The sequence below is a fragment of the Tyto alba genome, unplaced genomic scaffold (genome assembly GCF_018691265.1).
Source record: "Tyto alba isolate M040663 unplaced genomic scaffold, T.alba_DEE_v4.0 Super-Scaffold_7, whole genome shotgun sequence".
In the NCBI taxonomy this organism is placed as follows: domain Eukaryota; kingdom Metazoa; phylum Chordata; class Aves; order Strigiformes; family Tytonidae; genus Tyto; species Tyto alba.
The window spans coordinates 26,829,258-26,852,226 of NW_024881328.1; the positions used below are offsets into that span (position 1 = coordinate 26,829,258).

The following is a 22,969-nucleotide window of genomic DNA, read 5'->3' on the forward strand; positions in this document are numbered from 1 at the left end:
TCCTCATAAAATCAATTTTTGAGATCAATCTCATTTTGAAGCCTAATCCCAATTTTGAAAGGTGGAAGAGCCTCTTCAGAACTGTAAAATAAAGAAAAGGGTAAATGCTAAAAATGATTCACAGTTTCAGATTAAGGAAGGCACATCTTGGGACAAGTGAGTGAGGATTCACAAGGAGGGCATGACGCTGGAGGTATAATTCTTTACTATTTTGTATCTTATAAAGTACAATGCTTGAAAGCTTGATGAGACGGCTTTGTAAGCAAGTGAATGTAAGGTGCTGAGTCAGACAGAAAATCTACCTAGGCTGAGGACCAGCAGGAGTGCTGCATGTTAAAGTAACCTGAACAATTATGGAAAAAGACCAAGAATGAATGACAGCTAAGAGCAAGAGGCACCAAATTTAACTAAGGGAAAACAGTGATAGGATTTGATTGGTCCAGATGCTGTAGGAAGAACACATTCCCAAAATCTGGATGGGCAAAAACAGGCAGGTCTTCCTGTGCAAGGAAGATGTGGTTATGGAACAGTAGCTACACAGAGAGCCATTTCTATTAATATATACTCTCCTCAACTCTTTTGCCCAATTCTTTTCCCTACAGAGGCCCAAAATTAGTTTCTTACATCAATTTATCTGTCATATGCGTGAGCTGTAGGCTTTCTGGGGCAAGATTGTGTTTTCTGTGCGCAAGCAGTGATGAGCAGAGTGGAGGCCTGATTGCTGACTAAGATCACTTGTAATACAAATACTAGTAAGAAATACTAGGGGGCAGGGGGAGAGGGAAGGTTGAGGAGCAATCTAGCCTAGAATATAAAAGCTGATAATGGATGCTTGAGCCTCACACAGAAGTTTTGCTTTCCCAACACTGTACATTAAAAGCAAAAAAACTTGCTAGGTTGGCATCTAAACTATTTTCAACCATTTTCTTATGTTGATTGTGTTTCACTTTAGGCACTACATTTCTTGTCTGTTTAAGGTTGGTTCACATCAGTAGATTCAAAGCAGCAGTCTTGACTTTGGAGGAGAGGCTGAAATGCTTTATTACAGACACACAGAACCATCTTCTTAACTGAAAGTATTTTACCTGCAGTCACTGTCCATGAAGAGGAGCGTTGCAGAGCTAGAGCCTCATAAGGCTTAGGTTCTGATGGTCAGATATGAATATGTTTCTTCGGTGTTAATTGCATGAAAAATATGCACCTGAGGTTTCAAAAAAGTGAAGTGTCAGTCAGATGACGTTTTTAATCAACTGTCAACTCTTCTTGCCTAGCACAACAACTTTCACTGTGACTGTGACAGACACTGTGTTTTGCAAAGCACAAGTGACTTTGGGAAACCCATTGGTATACAGCTAGGTGTGGAATACTGCTGAATCCCATGGTTGTCTTAGAAATATGTCAACTCCAGTAGCTGCTCTTCTAGTGTCAGTTATTCTAAGCTTTGCTGTTGGCATTGAAGGGATGGTTAGTAAGTCCCCTGTGCTCAAGATAGCCTTTTTGGTCAATGCAAAAACTGCATGACATAAATTTATTTTCTTTGCAAGATTGACACTTATAAAGATTTCCTGATTTTGTTCAGAACCATTCCATTTAGTGGATTGATGATTTCAGCATTTCATAGAAGATTAATCAGAAATGCTGAAAGCTAGCTCAGATTTAGTTTTACTGTTGTGATAGGCATCTGCACTGAACAATCTATAAATAAAAAGAATTCAAGCAACTATACATCATAAATATTTATTTCACAATTTATGTTTCCCTACCCATAAGACAGACCTGGCACTGAGGCTGAAAAATGTATTTGTGACAAACCCTTCTAGCAGCCACAAAATGAGCAATGGGGACATCTTGGGGTCTTTATTAATTTAGAGGTAGTGAGAAAGTGGGACTGAGTTTCTTGAAACTGTGCCCCAGCGGCTTTCCTTACACATTTCACAACATGAGTTAGACAGCTGTTGCAATCTTCTCTGGAGACAAAATAAAGATGACTTTTGATATCAGTGCAACTTCTTTTTCAGTTAACAAGCTGTCCCTCTAAGTCAAGAGCTGCCCTTGGTGGTCACTGTCTGTAACCCCACATCAATTCTGCTCTACCAGGTGTGTGACAGGAAAAGGAACAGAAAGGCTGCAAGAGGTTGATGGCCCTGGCAGGCTGCTAGGCTCTTTGGCTGGGGAAAGCAGTTCACAGCTGTTAATATTAACTTGGGTACTCTGAAGTCTTGAATTACTAGGATTTTCACGGAAAAAGTGAATCCTTGATGGAAATACATTGATCTTACAGGAGGGGCACAAGCCGTCATTGTTACATGAGCAGTTGGTACTGTAGTATCTTTCACGCTGCAGCCTTCTGGGGAAAAAGCAGCAAATATTTCACTCGTTGCTCTCAGCTTCTACTTTTTGCTGGAGAGTATTTTTAACAGCATTAATTATTGTTTGGCCCTTGTACTTGAAGTGTTCTCTATGAGTCAGGCTAAAAGTTAACACGCACTAAATAATAATACAGAAGCAGCCAATTAGTAAAAATGCATCAAAGCACCCTGTAATGCAACCATACTAGCAGCTGATGTGGGACTTTTGATGTAATTACTGGGGCTAAGATGTCAAATGATTGAACAAACCAGCAAATCGATGAACTGTGCATATACAGACTATTAAAATCTAGCATGGCAAGGGATCTTAAGGTATCATTCAACACAGTACTCTGCAGTGAGTCATTTTTGGCAAAAGTTTGCTGAGAGGTTGTGAAATCTCCTCCGTTGTAAGTTTTAAGAACAAAGCCTAAGCAAGCTATGCCAATGCTTACTCACCCAAATCATGAGAATTTTTTCCTAACATCTAATTTAAATCTTCCTTCCTCAAATTTAGGCTCCTCGCCTCTTCTGCTAGCCTCAGCCAACATGAAGAACAGGTTGTTTTATTTTCCGCTGCAGCCTTTCACAGGCTTGACACAGCAGCAGAGGTTGCGTAGGGTCCAGTGAGGGCTGCGCCCTTCCCGCACACCGTGCTCTGCAAGCCGAGGGTCTCACGGCCCCTGTACTGAGCAGCAGCAGGTCTGAACGGGGAGGGGGGGGGGCTGCACCACGGCCAGGGGTGTAAACAGCTCGTTCAACCCTGAGGGCCAGCCTATCATTGCATCTACTATCTCTGCTAGGTAAGCCAGGACGGGTGGGCTCTCATTTGTCTCATAGAAGAGGGCACTAAAATGCAGGGTTCCTGTCACTGAGTCTTGATAAGGTATCGGCCTTATATATAATTTCTTTAAGTTGGAAATATATACTTAATTCTCTCCTTACTTCTAAGCACAAATAACTAACTCTTGCTTTAGCCAGTGCTTGGACACAGTCTTCAATTGCATACTGTGAGAATATTCTGTTTCTTCTTCACCATTTTTTTTTTGTTTGACCTATTTAAATCATATAATTAGAAAAAAAAAAAAAAAAAAAACAACACATAAGCAGCACTGATATGTTATTCAAATTTGGGAAAAAAATTTAAATGGGACAAAAAAGCCCCAAGCTGGACTTTTAAAGTTTGGGATATTGTCCCAACAGTAGAAAAATTAGAGAGGCTGTTGGAAGAGGGAAGTTTATGAAGGTTTCCTGCTTGCTTCCTTTTCTAGTTTAGAGTCCTGAAACTGAAGTAATTGCTGACCTCTAACTGTGATATTGCAAAGTGAAAATGAGGACATTCTGATAAGAAAATGGAGCTGTGTGTTTCACTGTGTGCAAATCATCAATACCAATGCCCTCGGATAATTGACTGGTCATGAAATTTTCAGAGATGTAAAACAATGAGAAAACCAACTATTTAATTTCACTGCTTCTCTGCCAAATATAAGTTATTACATTTTTTAAATGAAAGTTCAATTGACTGAGGAATCTCAACCTGGCAATTCAGCTGTGCCCTCAGCAATAGCTGTAGCAGGCTGAACGTAGCCCCAGCGCTTCCATTACATGGCACACAGCAGGAGATGAGGAGGATGATAAGAGCGGCAGGGTTACAACAGCCTCCTGCTCTGTGTACACATCTCCCCATCTATACCATGTATTAGCAGACCTCACATGGGAACTGGAAACTAAACTAAAGCTCCTTAGGTGATTTCAGGGCTGTTTCCATAAAGCAAACAGAAGATAGCACACAAACATGTGACACTGAACAGCTAAAAAACAAGGTGCCAAAAAAATTTGGAGTAAAAGAAATGATTGTGTGAGGTAGGGTACAGATCTGGAGTATTTTGAAGGGCAGTAATGATGGTGGCAGATGTCTCTCAGGAACTCATCGGCAAGGTACAGGATGAGTATGTTTGAAGAATGAAACAAAACAAACAGCACTAAAGCCTGTCCTCAGTGAAAGGGCTTTCTCAGGGCTCATACCTGAGAATAGTGATGCTGGCATCTCACTTTAATGGCCTCACTGATCCCGTTTGGCAATAGAAGGAATCAGTGGGTAAGATCCTCAGACAACCTACCCGCAGCTCACTGAAGGTACCTGCGGAGGGCTGGTGCTTCTTCCCCTGCGAGAGGTCCCAGACCGGGCTGGGGCCCTCCCCTGCCCCCTTCCTTCTGCAAGGTGTTTAAAGGCAAACCTCAAAGCTCCTGCTCTGAAAACAAATTTTTCCACATCAAATTCACTTGATGAATGTTTATTTGGAACACTATATTTATTACCTCAAAGCCTGTATTCCTGGTGATTTCACATGAACAATAGTGGAAGTCACTTGAATGATATCCAAGGAGACAACTTTACTGAACTAAACTAGTTTTGACTTATTGCTGTTTACAGTTGTTTCTAAATAGACAGTAACTGATCCCATAGAGCCCATTATAGCTCCTCTGTACAGAACACTTTATAAAGATATGCAATCATTTATCAGAGCTGGTTTCGCTTCTTAAAATAATGTTGTTAGGCTTCTCCATTTCATTCATAACATATTATTTCCCCCTTGCTGTCAGCCTCTAGTTCAGATTCTGCTCCTCCTGGCTCTCATTTACCTTTAGTTTCAACAACATTGATTTCACCCATATGTGCCTTCTATTTCTGGCGCATTATTCCAATTTTGCCACTAGGTGTCATCGCAACGCACACCAGCACCGCGGCTCCCCACTTGCTGAGAGATTTGGGAATTCCGGTGGGGGAGGAAAAGAAGAAATTCTCATGAGGTGGCAATAAAATGACCCAGTAGTAAGGGGGAGCACAGTTCTGATTTCTCCATGTCTTTCTCTGTTTACCTATACTTTTGCACTACAGCAACAAGATGCAAACAGCACACTCCAAACATTTGCACCGTGGGTGGTTGATATCAGTTTACCTTTTGTTTCATTAAGAGTTATTCTAAAGTTTGGCTGGATTTACAGCGCCCATCAGCATGGCTGGAAAGAGCCTTTCTCCTTGCATCAGGCCTTTATGGCTTTTCAACAAGCCATCAGAGCTCCCAGTTACACAACATCTACAAGATGAAAAAGAAAGCACAAATTGAGGCATCAGAGAGAACATTCTCATTTATTCCATGGTTTCACTTAAAAAGCATTTACCACACACACATGCACCCTACCCAGTAGAATGTAAAGCAATTTTTTTTTTTCCAAAACAAATGTAACTCTCCATCTTTGTCCTCCATCTCTCCCTCTCCAAATTTTTACTTTTTCAACAAAGATGTTAAATGCTGTTTCTACCTATCACAGCCTGACTGCACATTTCCGTATGCTGTCACTTGTCCAGCTTTTCATTTCTGCATTCGTTTACTGCACAGGGGAATTCTTTTTCTTTTAAGCCATCTGGACCAAAAGCTAGACTAGATGACAGGCGTTCGCCAGGGCTGTTAATCAGATCCCTGGTACGAAAAAATTATCTGTCAAGTGCAGAAATAAACCTGCCCTGAACTCACACAGACGGCCAGGCACTGTGGGACTTGCTGTGTGCATGGGGGAAGAGCGAAGGCAGCCAAAAGTGTGCGGAGGCGGCGCGGGCACGGGACGCCGGGCATGGCCGGGCAGCGCCTGCGGGTCAGCAACCCCACGGGCAGCGCCGAGCTGGCTTCGGCGTGCCTGGCACCAGCCACGGGATTTGCAATGCCCAACGCATGGGAGAGAGCCACCCCTTCATTCGCTTAAATATCACCTATTAGCAAACCACAGAGAGCACACTACAGTAAAAAATAAATAAATTAAAAAAAAAAAAAAAAGGCATCACCAAAGCTTCTAGTATCTTTCAGAAAACCAAATCAGCTCCAATACACAAATAAATCACGTATTTTCAAGTTTGTTATTTTGCTTCAGCTCTCACAAGCCAAAACATTTTCATTCCTTTATCATTCCTACAAGGCCTATTTTTTAACCTTTTGAGGTGGTTTAGCTGGACTGGATGCTACTCAGCACTTTTTAGCTCAGCTGGCTCCTGGCTGGGTCAGTGCAGGATGCTGCTTCCTTCTGGGATCTGAGGGAAACTACCCTATATCTTTATTTTCAGTTATTCTTATGTGAGGCAGATAGCAGAGCCTCCTTCACTTACTTTCTTTGAGGGTAGAAAGAAAACTGATTAAACAAGGATAAGGAGAATCTCAATCTAGAAACCCTATACTTCTTTCTGTGCCTGTGATGCCCAGAATTGGGACAGAGGAGGGAAGCGTGGCAGGGAGTAAGAGCCCTGGGTCAGTTTTGAGTATGTACAGAAGTCTGGAGAACTCTGGCCTATGCCTTTGTCTCCTGTGAGATGGCTACTTGTATGAAACTCAGGCTTCACGGGATTCTGCAAACTGAATGTACTGTTAAATATAACCCCTAGATTTCGCACAGGATGGGTTATTATTAATATCCCATCAACTTGACCTAGATTCGGTATACTGCAAAGTGCCATGTTTAAATTTAACTTCTAAAGAAAAAATAATTAAATTGAAAAATCAGTCACTGGGCAATTTCACATTCAGTTCATTTAAGGTCAGATTGTTGCTGTCTCAGAGAACATAAGTTATACTAGTTTAAGTTTTCTTAATGGACCAAGTTCGGACATGATGTGAAATTAGCCATAATTACATACTGGCTAATGAGTCTAAATTGTCATACAGCATACATGTCAAGAGGTATGTATCCATTTATATCTTCTTTGACTCACTTACTAGTTGGACCCAAGAAGACCCAGGGATTGTCACCAGGGGTTCTGGGTGGGTCAAAAGGTCGTAGCTGAAGTGGACAAGGACCTGCTTCCTTCCTGCACAGGCAGGCACTCCAGGACAGGATTTGGAAGAGGGATCATAGTTGCTTCCCAAGAGTATTTCTGCTGCTAAGCAGGAGTTGTTGTTAGATGTGATCTGCTGTGGGTGACTGACCTTTGCAATCCATGTGGTACCATTTCAGCCATTCATCCATGTGGTACCTTTTCAACCCTAATCCAGGGTGAAAAGTGTTCAACTTGCTTCAAATTTTAGTCCTGTTTAATCATCAACTCCACGTTATGTTTTGGAATTCTGTAGAAAATCTATAATAATCCAGTTAGAGAAGTTCTTCGGCCTTACATCTAATCGGTTCTCCATCTGGAGGTGCTTTGGGCTTCCATCTATTTTTTCAAACTGTAATAATTTCTTTCAGCGGAACATTTTCAACAGAAATTCACAGTACTATGATGTATAAAGATTTTCTAACTGCATCATGGTATATGCATCTCCATTGTATATGGTATATGCATATATACCATATTGTATGCATGCATACAATATATATATATGCATATATATCATATTGTATATGGTATATGCATCAGATCTTAGCTGAGTGTAGTTTGGTTCTAGATTAAGATATATAATTACAGATTTAAGGTTTTGCATCTTTGGATTTGAGGCTTGTTTTTCTTTTCAGTTTATGGGCTGTGACTAATTAAGCATGGAAGTTTTTTTCCTATAAAAAAGGATCAGTAGTATTTTTATTATAGCATGATAAATGTCGGTTAATGTTAAATTTTTAATGTGCCTTTACAAGAAGTAAAATTTTATTGTATACTATATTTTTTAAATGTTTTCTTAGGTTCTGTGGCAAACAATTTTATTGACTTGCAACAGTAAACTCCAAAGTAATCTAATTACTTTAGGAAAGTAATTTGCAAAGTACTTTAGAAAAGTACCTTTTTCTTTTAATGATATATTTCTGATTAATCTGTGCATTCCGGGAAACAATGTTGGTACAGCTGGTTCTAATAAAATCATTCTTTGAGGGTGAAGCACATGTGACATACTTTAAACAGGGCCTTGGTAGACTCAGTTTTACAGACATGCAGAACTTGTGCAACCTAAAACTGTAGTTCCAAAAAGAAAAAAGAAAGCTATTTCCAAGTTTAACTGCATTCATCTTAGAATAACAGCAGATGACAGTAAGAAAATCCACCTATCTGCATTGCTTCCTTTACTCTGAGATGCAGTGTAAACCAAATATCCCTAGTGCTGGCTTGACTGATAGCCAAGTTACACTTATTCCTGAAGTTTTGCATTTCAAGGTAACATGAAGCATCACAGATTGTTAGTCCTTATCTGCATGTCAAGTCAGTATTTCTAATATAAAGGTCCTTGTTTTTCTTTTCAACAGGCATGCCTATGGAAGGAGCCAGCTGGTGAGAGGGCTGCAGAGGGGTTGGCATCAAGGAGGTTCCTGCACAGAATCTGCTCAACAGAGACTTACAGATTTTAGGGGTGCAGTTCTTTCCTGTTTCCTTCATTCCTGGGTTAGTGAAGAAAAGGAAATTCCTTAGATGAAACTCCTTTGTGCAAAAGTTTTGTGACGCTTTTGTCCACTGTATTTTTCCTTCAATGGGACCAAGCAAAAAGGCCTTGTCAGAACACAGAACTCAGTGAGCAGTGTACTTTAGTCACTAGCATTCTTGTTACAGCCGAGGCTGTATCTCCAAGTGCAGGCATTGTGCAGATAATAAAAGTATGGGAGGAATCTTTGAAAATACAATTAGATAAAAAATCAAATTCTAGCTAATTAAAAAGCTTGAAGAGTTATTCTAACTTAGCTGTATCTTGAGAATATTAAAGATTATTTTCATTACATTAAAATACATTTAAAAAAAGGAAAACCAATAAGCATGATCAATGTGAAGTTCTCAGGCAACAGTAAACCCTTCCCTTCCCTTCTCTTCCCTTCCTTTTCAAAAACAACCAACCTGAAAGCTTCTTAGCAGACTGAACTATTTCTATTATAAACCTACTATCAGCTGTTCCAGGTGTAACAAGTCTTACTGAGCTTTCCTTGGGGTCTGTTGTCCTCCTGGTATGAAGTCTCAGTGGGAACTTCAGAAATACTTTGCATCATCTCTCAATTCCTTTATGATGCCTACAGAGAGCTTGCTTTGGAGGTACATATTTACCCTCTATACTTTCAATCAGTGCCAAAAAGAAATGCATTTCTGCTGGGGAGTGGTGGTATTAATTTTTGGGCTTCTTTATCCTCTAAAGAGACTCTGGTCAGAGTCTGCTCATTCCAAGATTTAACTTTGAAATTACAGAGTTCCAATAAAGCAGAAGTGTTTTGTTTGTTTGCTTGCTTTAATGCTACTAGTAGTAAGAATATCTTTCCCAGCAAATAGGAAAAAAAAAAAAAAAAAAAATCCCACTACCAGTAGTATATGCAGACCAAATATCATGCCTTCTTAACAGTACACAGAAATAAGAAAATAAGTCAGTCTGGTCTACTGTTATGTGTCAGATACAATTAACTTTGAAAATTGGATTTTTCTCTTTACAATACCTGTACATACTTCTTAGAGATGTTATAAATGGCTCCAGGTTCTCTATCATGACAAGGCAGCCCTGTCCGTGGGCTGGCTGCAGAGTCACAAGCTGCAGGATTAGTGCCAGAGATCAGAGAAGCCAAGCATTCAAGATTTCCAAAAGTTATGGCCAGGGCACTCAGCTGGTTGAAGAGAATGGCGTCACCCCTTCCTCCTTGCCATTATAAGACAAAGAAAAGAACTGTGATGTGATCTCCATTTTACTTTCTTAGCTCTTCCTTTTAATAATAAATAATGGGTGAGAGGCTAATTTCCCATCAGCACAGGGGCCTGGCAGCCTGTTTCACAGACTGCTTTGATTCAGCCCTGGTATAACTGCCTGTGTTTTCCCCTTTTCAAAGATTCTTCAGCTTTTTTAAGGTTCTGGTGTTTCTTTTTATCAGCAGGCAATATAAACAACTCCCATTGTCTCAATCGCATGTGAAAGAGACACTCACAGAATTGAAAATGTTCTTATTTTAAATGAAACTAGAAAGCACGTGGGTGATCTGTTGAAACGAATAGTTGTGTGAACTGCTTGTTGAAAGCATGCAGCCAAGCTTTGAGAAAAGGTGGGAACAATCACTACTGTCAGCCTTCCAAATACCAAGCAAAAAGTTTGATGATTTTTTATCTTTTCTATCTGTCATGATAAGAAAAGACAATTCCTTTGACAATGTGGTGAAATATATTTCTAAAATGAAAGAGGATGACTGTAATTTTTTTAACTGATTCTTCTTAAAATAAATTTTATTTGTTGTCTGGAGTCCATTTCTATTGACCTTACTCTCTGAAAACCTCTGTGTGTGTTTTGGAAGAATCACATACTTTAAGATGTGATTGAGGCAAGAATAAATTTTCCACATATGATGTTTTAAAGGATGTCTGGTCATGTCAATGCAGTCTTAAGAGGATTGCTGTTTGTAAAGCAGATATGCTGTATTTAAATTCTGTATTGTAGCCACTTCAATGTTATTCCTATTTGATATGTTGAGGAATATGAGCAGTTACCCCATTCAAACACTGTCATCATTTCACTTGGTATCTGTATTAGCAGACGAAGACAGCATCCAAACAACATAATATAATTTAAGCCTCATGAAAAGGTTTCAGATCAGACTAAGAACATGAGGCAAAAAAGCAAAGGTATTTCTTCTTTATAGCCATACTAATATGTTGAGAAACCAACGTTTTGTCAGTAATCTCAAGTTCTCTATCACTGCCTCCTGAGGAACAACATGTAATAGTATTTTCTGTTTCTTCCTTATGCCAAGGTCAAATAATGCCAATGAATCAGGATGAAAGACTTCCTTTCTCTCTCATGCCAAGCAGAAAATTTATTTTGGTGCTCACCAACATTTTTACTGGAATACTGGAAATATCTGACAAGTTCTATTAAAGTTCTACCTTCATTATCAATGTTCTACATTATTACAGAAGGAGTTGAATGTCTTCTTTAGAGTAGACACGTGCAACGAGCATATGAACAGAAAGAAATAACCATCACCATCCAAGTTTCTTCATTGCTTTCTAGTAGCTCCTTGATTTGGAACATTTGCCAACTCTGGAGATGTTGACAATAAATGTAAAAGTGTCTTGTGGAAAATTAATACAACTTCTGAATTTACTGCATGTCGGATCTTTTTCAAGTCAGAAAATCAAATTTGATGATTAAGATTGCAGTCCCAGGAAAGAAAAACTGAAAAAAATTTTAAGGGTTTTACTTTGCAAATATATTTTATAGGTGATCGAGCCATGCTGCACAGAGAGAGAGATGCTAGTAGAATAGATTAGAGTGGCCAGGTGAAATTTCTGGCACTGAGTAGACTCCTCTCCTCAATGGCCCACTTCATAAGATCTATCAAGCAGCATTTTAGTTTAATCCTTATTTACATATTCTTTAAATGGTGACACAGAAGTACATTTAAAATCACAACTGAATTCTTGCTCACTCACAATGTGGAACGAAAACTGACAGTCTGAAAACACATGTTCCTAAGCACATTTTCCTCCTTAAGTGCCTGTGAGTGCATTGTACTTCTTAGTAGCTTACACACCATCGTGGTGCAGCAAGAGCTACCTCGCCTCTTGCAGCCCACCTTGCCGCTTCCTCTCTGTACTGGTGGAGCATCATCCTGGCACACGGCAAGCAATCACTACAGCATGCAAATTTATATATAAAATATCTCAAATTTATGTTATTTCTCTTTAAAAACTGATGTAAATAATGGCAGGTGTTGGGATTTAACCCCCGCCAGCAACTAAACACCACGCAGACACTTGCTCACTCCCCCCTCCCCGGGTGAGATGGGAGGAGACAATTGAAAGGGTGAAAATGAGAAAACTCATGGACTGAGATAAAGACAGTTTAAGAGGTGAAGAAAAAGCTGTGCATACAAATAAAGCAAAACAAGGAATTAATTCACCACCTCCCATCGACAGGCAGGTGCTCAGCCATTGCCAGGACAGCCGGGCTCCATCACGTGTGACGGTTACTTGGGAAGACAAACACCATCACCCCTAATGTCCCCTTGTTCCTTCTTCTTCCCCCAGATTTTTATGCTGAGCACAACAGCGTATGGTGTGGAATATCCCTTGGGTCAGTTGGGGTCAGCTGTCCCAGCTGTGCCCCCTCACAACTCCTTGCGCACCCCCCATCTGCTCACTGGTGGGCTGGGGTGAGGAGCAGAAAAGGCCTTGGCTCTGTGTAAGCACTGCCCAGCAACAGTGAAAACATCCCTGTGATATCAGCACTGTTTTCAGCACAAATGGTTCCAAACATGGTCCCATAGTAGCTACTGTAAAGAAAATTAACAGTATCCCAGCCAAAACCAGCACAGCAGGCAACATATGTAAAGAGTTAAGTATTTTCAGGAAGAGGCTAAAACTGTTCTGTGCTTTTATTTCCCATGACAGGGAACTGCAGAAAAGACCAGCTCCAATGATTTAAAAGGCACCAGAGCGTTCCCAGCATTCAGTCCCAGAGAGAGAACAGCAAGTCATAACTTTTAAAATTAACTTTTGCATTTAAAAATGTGGACGTAATTCTTATCACCACCTACATTTGAACAGTTCTGGTGCCCTTGCTACCACTAATCAGTATCTCCTGCACTAAATCATTTACAGAGAGCAACCACTGAAGCTGATTTACAAGCTTGGTGCCGGGTCTGGCACCACAAAGGGCTCAGGTGGTAGAAAGTATCTGTGCCTGCATGGTCCCCCACCCCTTATGTATTCCAAAGATGGGTAGCAGAGAAGGGGGAGGATGTAACCAGAGTCTGTTTAGAATCAGCAAGGAGCTGAATTCTGGGATTTATGGTTTGGTAGCTGTCACGGGTGAAAAGCATTCACTAATGAAGTCCAAACTGGTGTCAGAGAGACACTGTGTTCCTGTTCCCATGTCCCGTTTCCTGGGGGCTGAATAATTCATCAGCGCTCACCTGTGAAAGTCACAGGTAAATCTCACACTGGAGAGATTTTCTTACCTGAACTCTCATTCCCTCTCTGATGAGGGAGGCAGGCAGGAAGCCAAGATGCAGGAAACGCATCTCTGCCCCAGGGAAAGAGCAAGGCATAGACACAAGGCACTCCAGAGGATTAATTTTTAGAGATATGGAAGGGGATTACTGTAGCCCTGGACTCAGGAGCAGATAGAGAACAGGAGACAGATCTCTTGTCCCTCTGATGCATGTCAGAGACTCACCAAGAAAGGAAGTTAAAACCCAGCACACATTACAGGGCATGCGTGTGCCCTCTCGTACTGTGGCTCCACTGCAAACAAGTACAGTTCTGCGGCGTGGGTGGACTGTGTTCATAACAGGAGCACACCTCTGTGTGATCCCATCAGGAGTTACACAGACAAGAAAAAAGCAAGGATGGAGCCAGTGTATTTGCTCTTATATAAATCAAACACCCACTATTTCCTTTGTCCTGTTTGGCAATGGGTAGGCTCACACTATTTGACTGTGAGAGCCTCAGAGCAGATCCAGTGAAGTCAGGCAGAGAAGATTCGTTTTTTCATTCAGCCTTTGCAGAAAATGTTAGAGAAGATTTTAAAATTCGAATTGCATGTGAAAACCTGATTTGGCACAGTTGATCATGAAAATTAGCTTTGAATGAAGCTACCACCTGCCTTCCTGAGGAGAAAATATATCCCAAAAAGGAAGTGTTTGCAGGCATCACTGACCCTTTAAGGCAAGCATCGAATCTGCCAGAAAATGTGCTTAGCACAGTCAAGGCTGACAGAGCTTAAGCAGATAAAATGAGAAGGGTCATGGTTATGTTGTTCCCTATTCTTAGGCTTTCTTATGTGCTAAAATCTGACATAAAAAAAAATCTCCTGCCAGTTTTACTCTCCCTGCAGATGTTGTGGTGGTGGTTCCTTTTTTTGGGGGGAGGGGTGGGAGGTGGGTTTTTGCAGCTATAAATGAGCTGTAGGGAAGATATTGAAGGTGGATTGTTTGGTGACTTTATAGTTTAGGTAGCTGCTTTCAAGTTAAAGGGCAGAATGGGAAAATGAAGACAGACTTCTCTCAGAAAATGGAGGAGGGAGCTGACATCTTGAAAAGGCTATGAGAACTGATACTTAAGAGGCTGATAGAGGGTTGGAGAAACAAGTGGCATGGTTTGATGTGGTCAAGGAAGGAGCTAGAGAGAGGATTAGAGTCAGTTGATATAATTAGAAGGCAATAGGTTCAGGCAAGGGATGGCAAGAACTTGGCTGGCAGAAATTGGTCCTTGAACAGTGGGAAAAACCTCCCTCTTACAGCTGGAGGAGAGGAAGTGTCTAAATGGAAAAGTAACTTGGGTGGATGGCTCTGGGGAGAAGCCTTAACCAAAAGTGACATCTTTATGAACAAGAGACCTCCTGAAGGAAAAACAAAATCCTGGGAAAATGAAATGAAAATTTCCCTTGCTGGACAAGAGCTGAGCTTGGGTCTGGAGTGCCACAGAGGGTGCTCATTGCCTGAAGTATCTTGAAAGCCGTGGCTCAGATTTAGTGCTCTGACAGCACCAACAAGCTGCTGTGCGTGTTAAGCATTTAAATCTGCTGAAATTACATCACATATCTAAAGTGTAAACTGCAGTCTCTGAAAAAGAAGCCTGTGTGCCATGGCTGTTCCTAGCCTAGTAAAATAGCTCACAGTAGCTAACACCTAATGAATGTGTTTTTCATCACCACTACAGTCAAATGCTTTCATTTAAGACTGACCTAAATGCGTCAGTCCCTTTCCTGATGCAACCTGCTTCATGGGGCTGGACACGGCCATCCTGGCACTTGTGCTGCTGCATTTCATGGTTGCAAGTCTGGCTCTGCTTGTTCATTTCTTCAGCCTGTCTGATGGGGAAGGCATCCCTTTCTTCAGAGCACGTTAGGTCTGTGCAAGAGGAAGCCTTCTGCTGTTTCTGATCAGTTCCTGAACTAACAAAACCACTGCAGACACCTACACCTACCCAATCTCCTGTGCAGGGACTGGACTGATTCTATCGCTTCACAGAACACATGAAAATTATTTAGGCTGATGGAATGTTTTACTACTGTTTTCTTCAGCTCCACCTAAGTCCTTTACATCCCTTTCTTTTTACATCTCATGGAATTGAGACAAATATCAAAGGTACTCAAATACTTTTTAAGTCAGTGAAAAATTGTTGCCAAGGCATGAACTTCACCTTTTAGTTTTGTTCCATTTTCATTTGGCTTGCACAATAAAATCATAATATTTTGCCTACCTTTATTTCAGGGGGGAGAAAGAAGTTGTTTTTTTTTTTGCTTGTAAGGTTGTATAGATTCAAATTTTTTTTCAGAGAGAAAAAATTTGTGCAGTGAATTTATGTCTGACAGCATATCTATGTTCTGTGGATTTTGCTGGCCAGCTCTCCAGATACAGAAATCTGTCTCCACCCTGCTTCTAATATAGCAGGTGCCCTTTCTTCAGTCAGAATATTACCTGTATAAACTAGTGGATGTTCATCAGATTCAGCCAGCAGTAGCCTTGCTGTCTGTTGCACAGAGTATTTTTTTCCTATTATAATCCACTCTCTTGATGCTGCTTTACTGTATTGCCAACAGGTCCCTTAAAGAGTCCATGACACTTGTCTAAAAAATATGAACAATTTTTGTATTGATTTTTCCTTTTTAGGTCTGATAGGGTGCAAAAGAAATATGGAATTTAAAACCCAACCGGTCCATTGCTCTAAAACACATGTACCCAGAGATGAATGCAGAACAGGTGTCAGCTGTGGTCCTTGATGCTCTATTAAAAGTTGCTTGGCTGTGAATGCAGGATATGAGCAGGATTGGTGAGAAGTTTTTCAGCCATTAAATTGGTTAAATGGTTTCAGATAATCTAAACAAATAACTTTGGGAAAATTTATTTGTTTTAGCAAAACTCATCAAGGCCTGAAACACATCACATTCCAATTACTTCAAAGTCTCTTTTTGGCCTGAAAAATACCACCTCAGCACCTCCAAAATTCAGTCACAATATTGTAGTACCAATAATTTCCCCTCCCCGTCACTTTGACTCTCTCACCTTTCCAGGTACATCCTCCTTTCTGTTCCCCTTCTTCAAGCTATTACAGGTAAGGTGCTTGTCTTCATTTTTTCAGGCTTTCATAGCAGGTGCCCACCATGTTGTGAATGTCAGTCAGTATTTAGTGCTTCAAAGTTTCCTTGAGCTTCTAATTGCCCTGTAACACAATGATTACTTTTGATTTTTCAGATCTTTCTATTTTTTAGAATTATTGACTTAAACAGAATTATTTAAGATGACAGGTCTTCTGGAGGTAACCCAGTCCATCTTTCCTGAGGGTAGATACTGCAATAACCTTCCCGAGTAACCTGTACTAGGGCTTACCTACTTTTACTGTGAAACCTTTTTTTTTTCTTATGTGCAGTCAGAATGTTCTTTCCTGCAGCTTCCGGCTATCTCCTCTCATGGAGCTTCTTCAAGAAATGTCCATCTCTCTTCCCTGTGACACTTGAGGACAGCTGCCAAAACTGCCACAGCCTTCTCTAGGCTTAACAAACCCATCTCACTTTCCTGAACAGAATGTGCTTGTTTCCTAACCACCTTTGTGGCCTTCTCCCAAACTTGCTCCAATTTGCCAACATCTCTGTCATATTGAAGGCCCCAGACTGGACACGCTACTCCATGTGCAGCCTCAAAAGTGCTGAACATGAGTTTTGCCACATCCCTTAACCTTCTGGCCCTGTTTTTGCTGATGCAGCACAGCATTCAGTTAAGCTCTGCTGCCACAAGGGCGCACTGCTGACTTGTGTTCAATTTGTCCACCACAAAATTTGGGTGTCCCCCCACACCCCACACCCCACCCGCGTCCTTTCCTGCAAAGCTGCTTTCTGGTGAGCAGGCCTGGTCTGCAATATTGCATGGGGTGGCTCCTTCCCTGACGCAGGACTTGGCCTTTGTCTGAACCCCGTGAGGTTCCTGTCAAACCACATCTCCAGCTTGCTGGGGTCCCTCAGGACATCAGCCTTACCCTCCAGCATACTGCCTGGAAAAGGAGGGCCCCTGATCTGGTGCTAAAACTTGCACACTTGCCAAGTGCTATCCGCCCCACCTTACAGGTCACCAGTGAGATTATTACATGCTACTGACCCAAGGGATTGCCCAATGCTTCGAGCTTGGTGGCCCAGCCGCTCGTCCAGCCACCTTGTAGCCACCCACCCCGTCCATGCTGCCCCCATCTGCCTGCCAGGATTCTAGGAGAGACCGTGTCAGAAGCCTTACAGAAGCCAACAGAAGGGCACCCCCTGCTCCCCCCTCTCTGCACTGACAGGCACCTCCTCACAGAAAGCGCTCGGGCTGCTCAGCCACAATTTTGCCTTTTATAAACCCATGTTGGCCAATTCCAACCACCTACTTCTTTTCATGTGCCTGGATCCTCTTTCTTGCCATTTTTGAAGACAGGCATAAAATTGTCCTTTTCCAGTCACTAGGGACCTGCCTCAGCTGCAGCCTTCCAAAGGCAACGGGCTCGATTTGGCCTCCTCCACTACTGGTGCTTGGCAGGAGTTGCCTCTTGGCATTCAGCATGTAGCACAGTACTCTATCAATACAAATAAATATGAACAGGAAACTAAACCAAATAGAAACATTTCTAAATCAATGTTACTTTAATCCAAAACCATTATAATATCTAAGAATTCTAGATACTGAAAAAAATATATATAGCTTTACCTGAAATGATGGTCCTTCCAATAAGTACTTGAAGATGCTTAGGTTGTCACTTGAAACAAGAATGTTAAAAAAATAAAGGTTTAAAAAAATATACTAGCCATAGCAAGAAAATCATCATGACCACTGTGACCAGAAGGTGACAGCTGTGGAGGTTTACTGTCTAACCAAACATGAAGAAGTAGTACAGTACCCCACTTATTCAAAGTGAAATGTTCAAAAGATATACAGTGAGGCTCAGTGGATTATTGCCAGATGCATAAGGGTAGTGAAGTACTTCCTGCAGAGCTTAAGACATCCATATTCTCTTTTTTTCAGACAAACGTGACAAATTATTTTGCAAAACTTTTCTAAGCATAAAATTTACAGTTCAAAATTACAGAGTAAGGGAGTAAAATAAGGTAATTTATTTTTTAACGAAATAATCTTTTTTTACAGGGAACATTTATTAACTTATTGTAGAGGGACTTTAATTCCCAGTGTAACATTATCATAGGAGTTCAAGTGCTGATACAGACAGGGCAATGTGTGTGCCAGATTCTGTCTTCTTCCTTCTGCTATCTTACCAAAATCAGAGGGAAAGATTTTATTATCATTTTGATCTGAAGAAAGGAGAGGCACACATACTGGTATCCTGCAGTAGTCATAGATGATCCTACTTCTATTCTTTTTCTAAAATGTACGTATCTGTATAGACTACTGGACTACCTCCCCTGTTTGATACCCTTTATAGAAATCTTCTGCAGTGCGGGGACAATGATCCAGACACATGCACCAGCAGAAAGTTCCTGCTGATGTGTCTGGATCCTTTTTCTTCTGTTACAGAGAGATGGCAGTACCAGGTGACAACCCCTGCCCCTTACAACTTCTGACTTCTTCTTGTACAGGAAAAACCTGCAGCTCAGAGCACAATGAACAGACCTAGAGTGACAGACATGTGAGAGGATGTGATCCCATTACTTTAACCTTATTACCCTAGTGGTTTGTACATTCAATATATTTATTCAAAATAGTAACTGCATTGCAAATATTATATTTCAGTACTAGCCCTTTTTTATAAAAAATCCATTAATTTCATAGCCAGCTGTCTGTAATGCTATTACACCTCAGGAGAAAACAATCTAACATATCAAAAAAGCAGCTGATAGCCTTTGTGCAAGTATGATACAAATATTCCTTCTCATGTAGAGCTCATTTCTAAAATGTGATATCCCAGCAGGTGTATGAGAAGGTTTTCCATTTGTCATGTAATTATCATCTCAAATGCTCAGTCCTTCGTATCATGGATAAAACTTTGGTGGCAAGTGGAGTTACAGTACACAAAATGTAAGCTAACACAACAAAGAGTACAAAGGGTGTTGTTTATGAATCTGAACATGAGTCCTCCTTGGCTTACACTCATAGTCCTTTAGCTCCTTGTGTTTCACAGGTTAAGTAATTCCTCTCATTGCTGAATGACATGACACATTCTTTCATTCTTAGTGACCTAAATATTTCTCCATTTTAAGATGCTGAAATAATCAGCTGTCCAACAAACTTACACACCCCTGACAACTCCTTAGTACAGGTTTTCTGCATTTTATACGGGAACGTTTTCAATTGTAGAAACTTGTAATTGCTTTAAGTTTCTTATCACCAACAGTAGGCTACAAAAAGCAGGTAAAACAGTGTTTTAATACATAGACAACTCTTGTTTTCTGAAGAACCATTTAAAATACACAGTTCTGTAAACCTGTCTCATATTGGACAGAAACAGGCTCCTCAGGCAAGTAACTCCCTGTAGCTGAGCAGTTAAACCTGAGTCCCTACAAGCATGAGTTACAAAATCAAACACAAACAGATGCACCTACCTGTTATTACCTTTTAATTCTCAGAGTCCACAGGATTAATACAACTGTACCTGTTTGCCCAGAGGATGGTAAAAGCCTGGACTCCCTTACCTACCCCTCTGTAGGTGATTCTCCAGTGAATTATCCTCTCACAACACAGCCAACTGCTCCACTGAATAGTGGAAGTTGGGCAGACACACTTGCAGGAAATGGTGTCTAATATGTTGCATCTATGAGGTGTATGTTGGACTGTAAATTCTCTAATACTAAGTTCCTGAAATTTGTATTCCTTGGTCTTTGTAATGGTCCTGTCGGCTTTCTATTAACCCTAACAGCCTTACAGTTGAGTCTTTTTACTCTTGTACTCTTTACTTTTCACTTTATATTAACAAATAAAAGATTTTTACAGAACAGATCAAGATTTTCATCAGGGAAAAATATAACTTCAAAGCTTCCCCAAACACCTGCCTTCAAAAGCCTACTGCATCAAGCAGCTGCCTCCTTTGCCCATGCTTCAAAGCAAGTCTTGGATCCAAAGTGACCTGTTTCCAGTCCCAGGTATGCCCAAATTAGTTTTAAAGTTAATCCTTAATCTCCATGGCATAACCATGTTGCAGCATTTTGGTGGTGCAATAGTAAAACCCTAGTCACCCACCTGGCTCTACTGCTTCTTCCTCTGAATCTCCGATGTTTACAGTCTTACTGCAAAAAAGCCCCAGTAAAGGCTGTAACGATGTAGCGAGAAAAAGATGTTAAAACACAAGGGAAGTAAACACAGGTTCTGTAATTATACTTTATTGCAACCCTAGTGCTTTGTTTGCTCCTGAAGACTCCTTTAGCTCAATTTGTTTGTTCCAGACTTCTTTTTTTTTTCTGTACCAATTAATAAACACAAGAAGCAGGTATATTTTTCTTATTGTTTTATTGAAAAGGTACATTTAAAAAAATACACAGACATTTTACTATTATGGATTGCAGATAAAGATGCTCTAAAAGTTAATTCTGTTTTTTTTTTTTTTTCTCCTTTCTTCCACCTGTTGTCCTCATTATCACACAATGACTTCAGTCTGAGTGCTGCATATTGATATCACCTTTATAAAAGGGTTGGGGAGGTAAGAAGATAGGTGGGGAATTACTGCAATATATTCAGTAAACAGAGAATACGGTCAATTATAAATATTTTATGTTCTGTACATTATTGCATTAGGGAGCCACAACGTTATGCAGCATCATTACAAAGGAAGCTAGTTAGAAATTAAGAAAAAATTATATTTACGTACAAATACATGGAAACATTGTCTTCTTGAACAATGCATGTGAGCTGTGGTAATGTGCAATTGAAAAGCTTTTTTTCTCTTTAAATATTGCTTAGCAACACCAGTGAGTAAACAACAAAAATAAGTTAAATGAAAGTAGCAAACAAGTAGTATTCTTAACTATATGTTATATGGCTTTCTATTTGTAATTTCTCTAAATAAAGTGTGACACAGAAGAAATAATTAAAAGCTTCAGCACTGCATTGCTTTCAAACATTTGCACAGAAACTAAAAATATTAAAATCAGACATGTGATACATCTTTAGTACTACACAAGATACACCAGTACTGGGGCCTAGGACAGTACACAATCCCTGTCAACAAGAGCACATGGAAAAAAGAAAGACGCAATTAATTTTTGAGATGTGATCCACAATCAAGCATTTGGTTCATCTACCTTTTTTCCCACATTTAGGAGTATACCCCATTGGTTTTCAGAGAAGTATTTACATAAGCGTGAGTGAGGAAGACCCTAGTTTTCAAGTCTGTCAGGAAAGTACTTTACGTTCCTTGATTCCAAGGTGCATCATAGACATTGAGGAAAAAAAAAAAAAAAAGGTATGAATCTTTAATGGTATAAATTTTATGAGCAATTAAGTTTTTACTAAATCACTCTGTATTTGGGTTAAAAAAGAAGAGACAGAGAGAGACTGAGAGAGTTGTCTAGACTCCAAAATGCAGTACTGTCAATGATGAATTTTATGGTGTGGGTGGTTGAGGTGTCAACGCTGGATGGCATTTCGAAAGAGAAAGACATTTTAAAATCTCGACCCTTTTCCTGTTTTTGTTGTACTCTTTCTACTGGCCGTAAGTATCTCTTTTTTACATCAATAAGTTAGTATGGTGCAAAAAGTATGGAGGCAGGTGTTGCCCGGATGGGACCATGGCCCGGCCTGAGGAGAGCCGGGGGTATTGCAGGGGCCTGGAAGAGGGAGGCAGCGGGCCGGGGCGGGAGGGACAGAGCCGATGACACAGCTGCGGCCGCAGCCAGGGGAGACGAAAGGAAAGCAGGTGCCAGCGGCTTAATCATGTCCTTCTGGAATGCGAGTTTTGCCTGGAATAAAGCACACACACAAAGCAATGTAAACACAGTTCTCCCCGTGCCCACTTTTACATGAGGGAAAAAATGAACCCTGAGAAAGGGCATGCCATGGCTTCTCACAGAAAACTCATGTCAGTTGCTTAGGAATTTTACCCACATTATCTTTTTACTCCCAAGGCGATTAAACCAACCAAATCGTGTATTTAAAGATACATAAATCTCTTGAGCGTAGGGGCAGTCACACTGACATTTAGAAGGGAGCATAACTTGGAGGTGAACAACATTAAATTATGTAAGTCTTAACTGTGCAAGAAAGATTAAAAAAACATGATTAAGACTTCAGTGTCAAAAGTAAAATTTTCCACTTGCAAAAATGAATTGTAGAAAAGTAGAGTGGTCAAGATGGGAAACTAATATTGGTCCAGTCAGCTCTTAACCTGCCAATTCAGAGCTGCTCTTTCCAAAATAGAAATACTTTTTAAGATCAGTACCATAAAGAATTCTTTCCGAAAGAATTATTACTCAGTTTATGATCTACAATCATTGCTGATGCTTGTGTTGAAAAAGCGAATCAGAAATATACACACTACAGTCTCACTGAAAATGGTCTGTACCACAATCACACATTTGTGGGGGCAAAGATACTCATGTCCTTCCTTTATTAGTGGAGGGCTCTCCTTATGCAACAGATTATAAAATGGTGTATTACACAAGTGAAGGAGATTAGTTTATGCAGAACCTACAGAATGGGGAGACTTAGAGAAAGCCTGCAGCATTTTCATTTGCCTCTATACAACTAAAAAAGACATATTAATATTTCAGCTTTTAAAG

General features: G+C 40.5%; 1 protein-coding gene across 8 annotated transcripts in view; it reads right to left on the reverse strand.

The window, feature by feature from the left end:
* Nucleotides 1-20,688: 20,688 nt before the first annotated feature.
* ZNF385B (zinc finger protein 385B) overlaps nt 20,689-22,969 on the reverse strand; it is a 172,673-nt gene continuing 170,392 nt past the window's right edge. For all 8 annotated transcript variants that reach the window (XM_033010943.2, XM_033010944.2, XM_033010942.1 and 5 more), the window contains one exon: nt 20,689-22,150. In XM_033010943.2, coding sequence (XP_032866834.1) covers nt 21,932-22,150 — 219 coding nt within the window. In that variant the 3' untranslated portion in view covers nt 20,689-21,931. The remainder of the gene's footprint in view (nt 22,151-22,969) is intronic.